Here is a 13,059-nt window from a genome sequence, read left to right on the forward strand (position 1 = left end):
TGCAATCGTGGGTGGCAGGGACCTCCTCCTTGGCTTCTGTTCCAATTCATTATTCAAATCCTTTTACCATGGTCTGTTCCACCGCTCAGTGCGGAACCGGCTGTGGATCTTGATAAGAGGAGAAAGCAAGACTGTTTCTACTTTGCTCCTGGCAGTCCTCGGGCCTCCAACAGAACTTTCTTACAAAATGAATAGTGCTGGCTCCCAGAGAGACCAATCTAATCTCATCTTGTCCACTCGGAAGATCCGTATCAAACATCGCAGCCCGTCTGGCTGCAGTACTGCAGCCGTGAGGACATCTAATTCCATCTGGGTTTGCATCTGCCGTTCAAGGACCACGTGGGGCCATCCATGCACAGGAGCAGAATTTAACCGGCTGGCTTTAGACTGCTCCTGTCTGAGGGGTTGTTTAAAGAGCCCCAGGACAAAATGATGACAGAAACAGGCTAAGTATGAGAGCGTTTAATATCCACAGCCTCCTCTAAACAGGCCAAGGATGGATCAACAGCCCGAGCTCCACTGTTTAGAGTCTCCATATTCTGATCAGATTACCACACTATGCTGAGAGACCTAATTTACTAATCCCCTGGAGAATTTTAAATTACTTTAAAAGGGAAGAAAATAAGTCCCTGGTTACTCTTCTTTGAACAGTCCGCCACTTATTCCCTCTCAGCCATTTTCTGAGAGCTTGGCCTACTTCAAATGAAATTACTGGTGAGGTTGGTTTTCTAGAATTTTTTTTTTTCCTTTTTTCAGCTAGTCAGTATTAAGAGAATCTTAAAAACATGGAACAATACAGAATACCTAAAACTCGGAAAATACTCTACATTTCTTATGACCCAATCTGGCTACATTATCAAGAAGACCTTCAGATTCCACACCGTATGTGCAAACTGTCATTGCCACACACACTTTAAATCTTAGGGATGCTACATGAAATACCCAGTTAGGTCAACTCATGTTTGCGAAACCAACATTTGAACTGTTAGGTACTGGGCTCATTTGCACACTGGCTCCACATTATTCTAACGACCAGATTATAACATTCATAAGAGTATATTCTTTTTTTTTTTTTTTTTTTTTTTTTTTTTTTTTTTTTTTTTTTTTTTTGTTTTTCGAGACAGGGTTTCTCTGTGTAGCTTCTTTGCCTTTCCTGGAATTCACACTGTAGCCCAGGCTGGCCTTGAACTCAAGAGATGTGCCTGGCTCTGTCTCCCGAGTACTGGGATTAAAGGCATGTATGACCACAGCCCAGCTCATTAGAGTATATTCTAAGTTGACTTGGTAATTGACTTGGTAACAAGGTGAGAACTCTGCTCACCAGGGAGATTAGGACTGGGTGTATTGCTTCTGTGTTTCTTATTGCTTACATTACTTTGGAGCTGAAACTCCAAATCCAAGAGAGGGCTTGGTGAATGAATTCACCGAGCTTTCTTACAGGAGCCTGGAAGTCCAACCCCAATACAGATGACCTTTCCAAGGCTGTATGGTCAGGGTTCCTCTGCTGATGACACTCTTCCTCCCATGTGTGCCACTGTCTCCCAAGACTACACACAGCTGGGATGGGGAGATAAGAGAGCCCAGACTCTCAGGTGAGGCTCCAGTTACCCTTTCCTCATTCCTTCCAAGGAGTCATGTTCAAAGTGTGATCCTGGAACTGGAGACATGAATGAGGGTTAACGGCACTTGCTGATCTTGCAGAGGACCCAATTCCCAGCACCCACATGGCAGTTTAGAACTAACTATCTGCAAACTTCAGTTCCTGGGGATCTGATGACCTCCTCTGACCTCCTCAGGCACAGCAGCACACACACACACACACACACACACACAGAGAACAGAGAGAGAGAGAGAGAGAGAGAGAGAGAGAGAGAGAGAGAGAGAGAGAGATATGCACAAAAGAAAATAAATCTTATGATTTTTTATTTAATGTCAAGGTATCAGTCCTGAGAGATGGCTTAGGGATTAAATGCACTTGTTTTTGCAGAGGACACTGGTTCAATTCCCAGCACTCACATAGTGGCTCATAACCATCCTTAACACTAGTTCCAGGGAACCTGATATCCTCTTCTGGCCTTTGTGGATCCCAGACATGCACATGGTGCACATAATACATTCAGGCAAAATACCTATGCATAAAAAAAAAAAAGTCTTACTATGTAGCCCCAGTTGTTCTGAAACCCTCTGTGTAGACCAGGCTGGCCTTAAACTCACCGAGCTCCACCTGTGCTGCCCAAGTGCTGGAAAGAGCACTGCAAAGGGAACTAAAGTCATGCACCACCATACTAGACACAATTAATAAATCTTTATTTTAGTTTTTGGCTTTGACTTTTTCAAGACAGGATCTTACTATGGAGTCCTGGCTGTCCTGGAACTTTCTCTGTCGACCAGGATAGCTTCGAATTCACAAGTGCAACAATTAAAACTAATAAGTCTTCAAAAACAAAACAAAACAAACAAACACAAAAAAATGCCTGAACTTGTGAGGGTCTCTTGTGGTGGTACTGCAGCTGTTTTACACTTGATCTTAGCCAAAAGGCCGAGAAGCGATATACTGCTGCTGTTTTAAGATATGAAGGCCATGTCATGCTCTGAAGACAAGGTTCTGAAAGCGCTGACCAGATCCATCCCCCCATTTCCTCTTATCTGAACAGCTGGTCCCATTTCACTTTTTCCTCTTGTTACCTGTATACCTAAGTACACCTTATAAATTTCCTATTGGCATGTCAACACCAATGACTAATAAATGCAAAGGCAATGGAAGTCAATACACATACAAAGTTCAGAGATTAGGCTAGGAAAGCACTGCAGACTGTGGTGTTGCAGGACTTTCTGGTGACAGTATCTGAGAGCTCAGGTGACACTGAACACCAAGTCACCTTGGAAACTGTCCCTCAGCATCAATGCAGCAGGAAAAGATATTAAGTCAGGACACCAAGCCACATCCCTCCTCCTCACAGTGCTGGTCGGACAGCTTTTACTCCAGGTAGTGGACTGAAACTCTTCGACAACAAACGCCGCAGGAATGCTGAGGAAAGGGTGCTCAACTTGCCAAGAGACAAACAAAATGGCCTCAAGTTGGAAAGTCTAGCATAAATGATACTGGTGGGTAGAGAGGGCGGGGGGGGGGGGGGGGGGGAGAGAGGGAAGGGAACAGAGGGGAGGGAGGAGAGAGGAGGAACATTTCCCCAAAAGTTGGGGGCGGGCAGGCAGGCACTCATTAGCCAGAGTTAAAATCTTCCTGGTCTGTTTCATTAAAACACACTCCACTCTCAACAGATAGGTTCCGGCAGCGCATCATGTGAGCACCAGAATTCATTTTTAGCAGATCGTAGCCATCAGGGTCTATTTCATAAACAGCACTGCAAAGGTCACCAGGCCACATAACCTTAAAGTATAGAATGAATCTGACCAAATGATCACCCAGTTCCTCAACTCCTGCCCCAGGAAATCCGAAAGGAAGCTGCAGTCTCGATGTTCAGACATTTGGGAACCTGCGGCTTTCTCGCAGGAGACTGACTGTGCACAGAGTAGTTTGCCTCACACAGCAGCTATGCCCGGAGTACATGGGCGCCAAGACTTAACAGCAACTGCACTAAAGCACCACGGAGCAGAAGCATCTGAGCCTCCTCAAGACAAGTTTCATAGAAGGCTTTGGTGCCCGACACTCCCATAATAAAGGCTCCTGGGCCACAGCAATGTCTGAAGATGACGGCAACATAGACGGTCTCTGAGCACAATTCCAACATAAATTAAAACACCAGCTATGTATATATAGGGAACTAGGCTTTAGTTAAGCTCTCTGGTGCTTTTAGATTTTTAGCAAATTTCATTTTATTAAAAAAGAGAGAATTGTCATCTACAAACTATTTTGTATCTAACTATGCAAATACAACATCAAAATACTCTGGTAAATTCCCTGATGGAGCTAACAATTTTAGGGATTTCCAACAGGACATATAATGAGGATGATCAATAGAGTTCAAATTATAGGCATTAGCTGAATATTCAGAAGAGAAAGTAAAGCTAAGCATTGAAAAGGTCTGTAACTTTCAGGTTTGTGGGTCTGGGTGATTTGAATCCAATCATCAGGAGTCCGGAAGCAGCAAGGTTGTGGAGACCGCGTGACTGTAATGGGGACACAGAAGCAGCTCCCATGCAGTGCCTCAAGTGTTGCTATCAGTTATATTTAAGTGACACTTGACAGATTAAAGTGGGTAAAAATCAAAATATACCCTCCCACCACATTTTAAAACACAATGATTTATCAACAGTTGCCATTCACAGCAATAAGAAAACAGTTGGTACAAGTTGAACACAAAGCTACCTCTTATAGGAAATAAATGTAGATATATAGATACATATACACATATACATTATCTTCAAAATTCAAAGTTGTTAATTTGTTTTACTGTCATATAAAAACAATCTCCCCATGGTCAAGTTACTGAAAAAACACAAAGGCTAAAAAAAAAAAAAAAAAGGAAAAGCACATTTGCCATGTTTAAAAAATACACATTGTCTCAGTGGTTCTATTTATTTGATTATAAAGTTATATACTCTAAGGACTCAGACTCCTAGGACTATACTGAATCAAACAGAAGTAAATCTTTATCAGTCCTTGGAAAGGACACTTTGAACCCACTCACTCCAAAAAGAAATAGTGTTCTGATTTTGACCTGGTAAATTGGGAAAATACGGTCACCTGGAAGCGATATATATAAAATGGAAGGATCCACGGGAGAAACTGAGTCAGAAAGCAGTTCTTGGGTCATAATCTGAGTGCTCTGGGTTGTAGAGAAACTCACTGGGGCACTTGGTTGAGACACAGACATGGCTTCTCCGTGAAGATTCCTCACAGTGCAGGGGCCTGCAGCTCATGGCCCCTATCTAGCATGTTGTCCGTTTTGTAAATTAAGGTTTAACTGGGCTATCCTCATGGTCATTGGTCTTACATTGTCTGTGAAGCTTCTCTGCAACAATGAGAGTTGAGTGGCTGTGACAGACACCCGACATGTTTACTCCAGTCTTTTACAAGAACAGTGTACGGAATGCCAGCTAGTGTACTAAGTGCTACCCTAATTACCTAAAAGATTTTTGCTTTGACTCCCAAGAATACCCTCAGATTTACTCAACAGCCAAATGTCTGCCTAGAAGTGGCTTTGAGCAAAAAGCCAACTTGTTTTTAGCAGATCCCTAGAATCTTTTCCCAATGGAAAGTGGGGATAGGGAGGAAAGGGGAAAGGCTGCTGTTCTCTTAGTATTTTCATATTGGGGGCAGGGAGACACTGTCCTCCCCTTAGTCTCTGTGAGTGCTTTCCGATACGCAGTGTCCTTTGCTCCTCTTATTACACAATAAAGAACCTTTAAAGCCTTCTGTCGAAAATGCTTTGTTGGATGAGGTCCTGTTCAGAAATAGTTAGACTAAACATATAAATAATTACTCCATTAGAAAAGTCTGAGAGGAATCTAAATTCTGAATCTGAAGAGGGAGAAGGTGAAGAATGAATAGGAAATTAAGCTCTACAAAACACACTTAAAAACCAGAGGTGTAAAATAGTCGCCATTTGTGAATGACAAGGTCAAGTGAAAACAGGAACATCTTCCACATTTGCAGAAGGTTTTCCCTCCTCCTCAGCTTCTGAAGATCCTGAGTCACTAGAGTTCACAGGTGTTCACATTTCAACAGTTGCTGAAACATGGAAGATAAAACACTGAGAGGAGATTTATCAAACACAAATTTATATCAAGATAAAGTTTTTTTTCTCATAAAGCTTAAAAGTGGATTTTCCCTTTTTGTTGTTAGAAGAATGGGTAGTATGAAACCATGTTAGAGGGACACTTCCATTCAACCACCGCCTGACAGACAGCTCCCAAGTGCTCTCGCTACGCCACCTCAGTCCTCACAACAGCCCTGGGAGGGGGCACAGCAGGCTGGAACCGGAAATCAAATGCTCAGGCTGTCTAATACTCTTTCCAACATCACTCGGGGGTGAGTGATGTTCTCTATCAAAACTGAAAGGCTACATTAGCTCATCAGCTCAGTGACATCCTAACAGTAAAGCTAAAGGAGAAATACAAGAACAGTAGGTCTGATGACTTTACTCGACATAATAAAACTGGTGCAAAACCACTTTTGTCTACTTTCTTGTAACTTTTTGGTCCAAATACATAAAATATGCAATATTTACAGCATTTTCCTTTTTTCTTTTGTAAATGCAATGCTTTAAAACACATTATAAAGCACCATAGTAAAAATAGTCTACAGGTAAAAGTACAGAAGTAGGAAAATCCTACCCACATCACAGCTCACTGATGGAGTCGCCATATGGAATCACCGATACTTCAGTGTACTGGGTTACAGATAAGCCATGGAGAAACAAATACTAAACTCACTTTTTTTTTTTTTTATATTAACATGTGGAAATCATTAAGAAAGTCTCAGATAATGTTGTCAACATTCTTAGAAATACCGCCCCAATATTAGATACTGGGGACAGGAATCAGGAATACTGCTTTAACTGTTTTGTCTTTTTATAGTATTATTCATGGTTTTAAGCTGATTTCTTTAACACTAATGATCATTCAAAAAATAAAATGAAATAAAGCCTACATAAACACGGGCAAACCCAACTACAGCAGAAATAGTTCTGAGAAAACATGATCAAACATTCTAATAAATTTTGTGAGGCATGATTCACAAAAACCAATCAGACCCTGGCAAACAGTTATTAGCACTCTCCAGCAGAACTGTGCAACACAAACCTCCAGAAGGTGAAGTGGCAAACAGATCCATCTTCATCCAAAGAAGGTGAAGAAATGCACTATCAACAGCAAGAGAATCAAGAACCTCTTCTGAAACGGTGTTCAGCCTTCTGACTAAACTGGCATGTGTGTATTTTAGATGATGTAAGATCCCCCTCACTGGGAGGAGATCACAACTCTCACAAAAATGAAAACAAAATAACAAAAATAACAATGCCTTCAACTTAAACTCTCCTTAGAACACTGACTCGCACTCCGCATCTGGTTTCTTGACATTCCCGCCTGTCCCTAACTCAGCCCAGTGAGAGCGGCTGACCCAGGTCAGCGAAGCAGCTGGAGAAGCTGGAGGCGACAGCGGAGCCGCGCTCAGGCTCAACACTGCTTTGGCCACGCGCACTCAGTTCGACTTCGGGTAAATCTTTTCATAGAAAAAGTTCTGGGCCAGGATGTAGAGGTCTCCGTCCTTCTCCCGGACGGCGTGGGCTCTGATGAACTGGAACTGCTCCAGCGCAAACTCATAGAACTCGTTCTCCATCTTCCAGATGTCGGACTGCTGCAGCTTCGCGATGGTCTGCTTGGTGGGCAGTTTCTTCTCTGTGGTTTTCCTCAGGTGGGATTTCTTTCCTACTTACAATGGAAAGATAATAAAAGGAAATAATTCTTACAGACACACACAGACAATGCCTCTTCACTTGAAAAAATGGCTTATGTTACTATAACGCACTGAAGGGCAAGTAATACACTGCCTTCTGACATTAACACAACCCAGTAAAAGCCAGCAACTCAACATTAGCAGGGGCTCACTCCGTTAGAAGAGAAATGCTTAAAAGATGCAATGAATGCTCGCACAGTAAACATAAGGATCAACACTCAGTAAGTGGAGGCTGTCCCTCTCACACTGCTCTAAGGCCCATTTCCTTATTTTTTAACTGAAAACAAACAAAACACCACCGTGTGAGAGTGTACATGAGGAGGTCAAGAGGACAACCTCCTGGCCTCGGTCGTCTGCCTTCATCACAGGTTCTGGGATCTGGGCATCAAACTCAGGTCATTAGGCTCATGTAGCAAGTGTTTTCACCTTGTAGAGCCATCTTGCTAGCCCTTGTTCATTAAAAAAAATATGACGAAACACGTGTCACCAAACTTAAATCTAATTTCCCACCAGCTATACTTGCTACAATCACGGAGAACTGAGGGCAGGTGCAGACTCTAAGAAGGTTTGAGTGATGGCATGCTACTAAACAACTACAAGGAACCTGTCAGTATTTGACTGACTCACAAAGGTCCGGAAGTATACTTTTAGATAGACTAGACACTGCCCAGCTGCACCTGTGTTCAGCACTCGCACCGACCCTCCTTGAGAACTGTAGTCTAGTTTATTATAGAGTCAACAAACTCTGTTGTAAACAAACAAACAGGTTAGGACAACTTTAGAGAGAAACCTATCATGTACATACCTGTACGATAGAGGTCTGTGGCACCCCGGAAAAAGCGGGGCAGAGCTGCCTCCAGTAACATGATGAAGTCTTCCAGCTCTTCAGTCACTCCCACCAGGAAGTACTCATTAACTAGGTTATACTTAGCTTGATCCATAGCCCATCTGCTTCCCACATTCCTGAAACCACAGACAAGGAATTCAAAACTCGGCTGTGAAATGGGCTAAATGTTCTCATGCTTCTGCTCCTCCAGGTTATGGAGGAAACAGGTAGGTGAAGACACACACAGCCCCAGCTTCACCACCCATCACAGCAGCATCCTCCTTTGCTTCCACACCCAGCTTCCGCACCCTCGTAGTTACTTAAGTTCTCCTAAAGGGTTCCTAATAAGAGCAAACTTTAAGGACAGTTTTAAATATAGACATTTGTATCATACATTCTCTTCTTTTACTTAGTGTGCATTCATGTTTTAAAACTATTCTCAAACTTTGTTCATTCTGAGAGCCCCTATGGTAAAGTCGAAGCAATTTGTGTTTAGTGTTTATCTTAATTTGTAAACTCTGTTTCTTTTCTTTCTATAAGCTTAAGTGTTTCCTGAAATCCCGAGAAACAGAAACAGGTAAGAGATAGCTCTACTAAAACTCCTTTTGTTTACAGTGTCAGCTAATACGTTAACAGGTTTCATCCTGAACAGACAATACTTCTGGGAACTAATTAGCACCAATGTTCTCTCCGCTTCGCTCCAGCTCTGCATTTTAAGTGCCAATGTGACCCTGTGGTGGCGGCTGCACTTCTTTTTGTTTCCTCAACTATTAAAGTCAAAACCACAAACCAAGAAACTGGATGTATAGTACATACCTGTTATCCTGGCACTTGGGAGGGAAACAGGAAGGTCAAGAGTTCAAGGCCAGCCTGTGCTACAAGAGAGTCTATCTCTAAAAAAACCTAAGTTGTAGGGGCTGATGAAGTGGATTAATTGATTTCTAAGGTCTCCCAATATACTTCATTGTGTATGAAATAAATGAACTATCCTCTCTAATTAAAACTCAACTAGGCAGTACTTTTTATTATTTAAAAGCAGGGCCTGGCAAGCTTTTTATGTAAGAGGCAGAGAGTAAGTATTTTAGGCTTTGCAGGCTATACGATTCAAATCACAATTATTCAACTCTGTTATCTCCGCAGACAGTAAATGCACCAACATTAGTAGTTGTGTTCTAATAAAGTTTTATTTACAAAGAACAAGTGCTCAGCCATATTTGGGGCATAGGAGTGGGTTCCTTTTCAGAAGCAATGGCTAAAACCTTAAAGGATACTCTTCTAATGCTTCCAATTCTCTTATTACAACGATGCTTTGAAGCAGTCTACAAGCAGGACCTTGAACTTTTTTTGTTTGTTTGTTTTTTCAATACAGGGTTTCTCTGTGTAGCTTTGTGCCTTTCCTGGATCTCACTCTGTAGACCAGGCTGGCCTCGAACTCACAAAGATCCTCCTGCCTCTGCCTCCCAAGTGCTGGGATTAAAGGCGTGCCCACCACCACCTGGCAGGCCCTTGAACTTTATGTCAATCTATACAGCTCAAATAATTAAGAAATCCTTTGAATTTCTCAGTATAATTTAAGAAAATACTAATTTTGAATGGATTTTCTGTTGCTGCATTTTCTATCAAAACAATTGAATAACCAGATATGACAGCTTCTAACTGGGAACCTGATATAGGAGAGTCTCAAGTTCAGGCTACAGAGTGAGATAAAACATACTGTGAGAATATGTACACAACTTTTAAGAACATTTAAAGGAAAAAAGAGATCTAGATATATGTGCAGCACAGTCTCTCCCAGTTCTCTACCTGGTCCTGACTACTACAGCCCTCCTCATGAGACACGGGTTATAGAGATACTGAAGATGACCAGTGTGGTTAAGTTTGTTTTCCTACCAGCATTCTGAGCTGTGGCCACAGAAGAATGGGATCTGAAGCCAGAGCTTCTCCGGAGCACAGTCTGAGCCACCCTCAGCCACACACTCATCGAAGGTCTGCAGCAAAGAGAAAAAGTGCAGTCAGCCATAAACCCAGGTCTCAAGTTAAGACAGGTTCTTAATCTCTGCTATGTCTATGTGTTTGTGAGTGTAGGCGTGCACATGCCATGCCATTGTATGAAGGTCAGAACAGCCTGGGTGTCAGCCCTTGCCTTAGGTCGTGTTTGAGACAGGGTCTTTTGTTGACTGCTGAGAGTGCCAGGCTACCTGGCCCACAAGATTTCAGGAAGTCTTCAGTTCCCATCTCACCACGGGACACTGCGAGTACAGCCGTGCACTACTGTGCCCAGCGCCGCGTATGTGCTAGGGAGCCGGACTCAGGCCTTCACACAGCACGGCAAGTCCTTTACCCTCTGACTCATCTCTTCAGCTCGCACACTTCTGATGTAACAAGTTACCAAGTAAATGGGTACAAGTAGGTGGGATGAGTGAGGGCTGGACAGTTGGTTCAGTGGTTCAGAGCACTTGTTCTTGCAGAGGACCCGGGTTCAGTTCCCATCACCCACATGGTGGCTTACAACCATCCATACCTCCTGTTACAGCTGTCATTTCTGATCTCTAGTGAGAAACACCAATAAGGTCATACTCATTGTCCTGCCTTTCAGGAGTGCTTCCTGGTGTGCTCTCAACACACTAGTCCTGCATACTTTTTACTTGGAGCATCCACCCATACCACATTATTCTGTTCCACGGGTTCTTAACTGTATTATGGTACCCCAAATCTCTGTAACTGTACTGGAATGTTCTTCCTCTGTAGATTGATTGCACCAGTGAAGGTCACATGAGGTCCAGCCTTCCAGTTATTCCTCTGGCTGAAAATCATTTGCTCCCTTCTCAGTTCTGGATGTTGCCTTGTTATAACTATCTCTCAGGAAGGGGCACACTCATCTGCATGTGTCACCTTTATCTCCATAAGAAGCTTCATGTAGTTTTTATATGACATTCTTCTCTTCCACTGTGGTGAAGCTTGAGAAGGTCATGCCATGTGCAAATGCATTTCAGAACACACTGTAGTCGGCAGAGTTAGCATGTGTACAGTGTTGCTGCAAAAACTGTGATTGGGGATGACAGAAGTACTACACACAAAGCGATGGTGAACATGGAGACATTTTTTCATGACACAGGTGAGACAGCCCTTCAGCATTTCCCTGAATTTTCTTTGTGTGTGTGCTGTGTGTGTAAGTGGAAAACCTTGGCCTTGGCCATTGCATTATTTAGCATTTCCCTAGATGGACTGCATGAGGGTGTGGACGATAACGAACTAAACCTCTGTAAGCCAGCCTCAACTAAATGCTTTTCTTTTCTTTTTTTTTTTTTTAAGATTTATTTATTTATTATGTATATAGATACAGTGTTCTGCCTGCAGGCCAGAAGAGGGCACTAGATCTCATTACAGATGGTTGTGAGCCACCATGTGGTTGCTGGGAATTGAACTCAGGACCTCTTGAAGAGCAGCCAGTGCACTTAACCTCTGAGCCATCTCTCCAGCCCCTAAATGCTTTTCTTTATAAGAGCTGCTGTGACCATAGTATCTCTTCACAGCAACAGAAACCCTAACTAAGACAGAAGCTGGTACCAGGGATTGCTAAGGTACTGGGGTGTTGCTGTGATAGGCTTGACTATGTTTTTGTTTGGAGGAATGTGGACTTTGGGACTTTGGATTGGAAAGGCAGTTGAATGCTTTAAGTGCTGCCTAATGGGCCATTCTAGTAAGAGCAGGGGAGGACAAGTGGTGCTGAGAGCGATTTGAACTGTGGGGGGCTGGCTCAAGAGGTTTCAGAGGAGAAAAATATTAATGTTGTAGCCTAGAGATTGTGGTGATATTTTGGTAAAAAATGTAGCTGCTTTTTGCCTTTTTCCAAAAATGTCTGCCTGAGGCTAAATTGAAGGGTTTTGGATTAATTGTATTGGCAGAGGAAATCTCAAAACAGCCTAGTATTGACTCTGTTGTGTGGTTATTAGTGTTTACTCTTAGGAAGATTTATAATGAAAAGGAGCAAGCTGAGCAAGAAAAAATACAAAATGTACAATTTGAGGAAAAAGGGGGCACCAGAAAGTAGAATGGAGCTAAATCCTGTGTTTAAGGAGATAAGCATATTAAGAAATGGAATAAAGGGAGTGGTGGCCTCAGGGCAAGATCTCACCCAGCTAAGTTTCCAACTTATGAAAAGGAATTAAAGAAAAGCTTAGAGCCAGGTGTGGTGGTGCATGCCTTTAATCCCAGCACTGGGAAGGCAGAGGCTGATGGATCTCTGAGTTTGAGCCCAAACTGGTCTACAGAGCTAGTTCCAGGACAGCCAAGTTTGGGCAGTAAAGGAAACTGTAGAAAACAGAAAGCTGGTGGTAACTGAACAAGGGGGCCATGTTTCAGCCCAGCAAGCAGCAGAACTTAGCAGCTTCAGCCACATGGTTCTGGCATTAGAGTTGAGGGTAGAAGAAAGGGGTTATGGAATCTCCCTCCATGACTAAGGAAAGTTGCTGAGGCCACACATGTCAGGGGTGTCCCTGCATGGAGGCCTACAAAGGCTATTGTGTGAAGCTGTGAAGGTGAAGCCTGGATTGCCTTGGTGAACCCAGTATGTTGGAGATGCCAGAGCCATGGGATACCTGCCAAGGAGCGCTGCTAACAGGGAGTGGAACCAGTCCAAGAAGAAATGTGTTGCAGTCAACAAAGCTGAAAGGAGTTGAGACCTGAAGAGTATTCTGACATCAGGCATGGAGATGCAGAGTCTGGAGTTTGCCTACCTCGTTTTCAGTCTTGCTTTGGCTCAGTATTTGTTCCTCACTATCCTCCCTTCCCTCCATTTTGGAACGGTAATATATAT

At 43.0% G+C, this 13,059-nt stretch overlaps 1 protein-coding gene and 1 pseudogene across 2 annotated transcripts in view; both read right to left on the bottom strand.

The window, feature by feature from the left end:
* Nucleotides 1-2,387: 2,387 nt before the first annotated feature.
* On the bottom strand, nt 2,388-2,551 carry LOC114686562 (annotated as a pseudogene).
* Nucleotides 2,552-4,111: 1,560 nt separating this feature from the next.
* The window catches only part of Hs2st1 (heparan sulfate 2-O-sulfotransferase 1), a 154,353-nt gene continuing 145,405 nt past the window's right edge, over nt 4,112-13,059 (bottom strand). Inside the window, exons 5-7 of one of the 2 annotated variants that reach the window (XM_028861221.2) lie at nt 10,134-10,231; nt 8,223-8,380; nt 4,112-7,392 (exon numbers count right to left, since the gene is read on the bottom strand). In XM_028861221.2, the coding sequence (XP_028717054.1) occupies nt 7,163-7,392; nt 8,223-8,380; nt 10,134-10,231 (486 nt within the window). In that variant the 3' untranslated portion in view covers nt 4,112-7,162. The remainder of the gene's footprint in view (nt 7,393-8,222; nt 8,381-10,133; nt 10,232-13,059) is intronic. The other variant, XM_028861222.2, reaches the window with a different exon arrangement.

This window comes from Peromyscus leucopus, chromosome 6 (genome assembly GCF_004664715.2).
Source record: "Peromyscus leucopus breed LL Stock chromosome 6, UCI_PerLeu_2.1, whole genome shotgun sequence".
Taxonomy (NCBI): Eukaryota; Metazoa; Chordata; class Mammalia; order Rodentia; family Cricetidae; genus Peromyscus; species Peromyscus leucopus.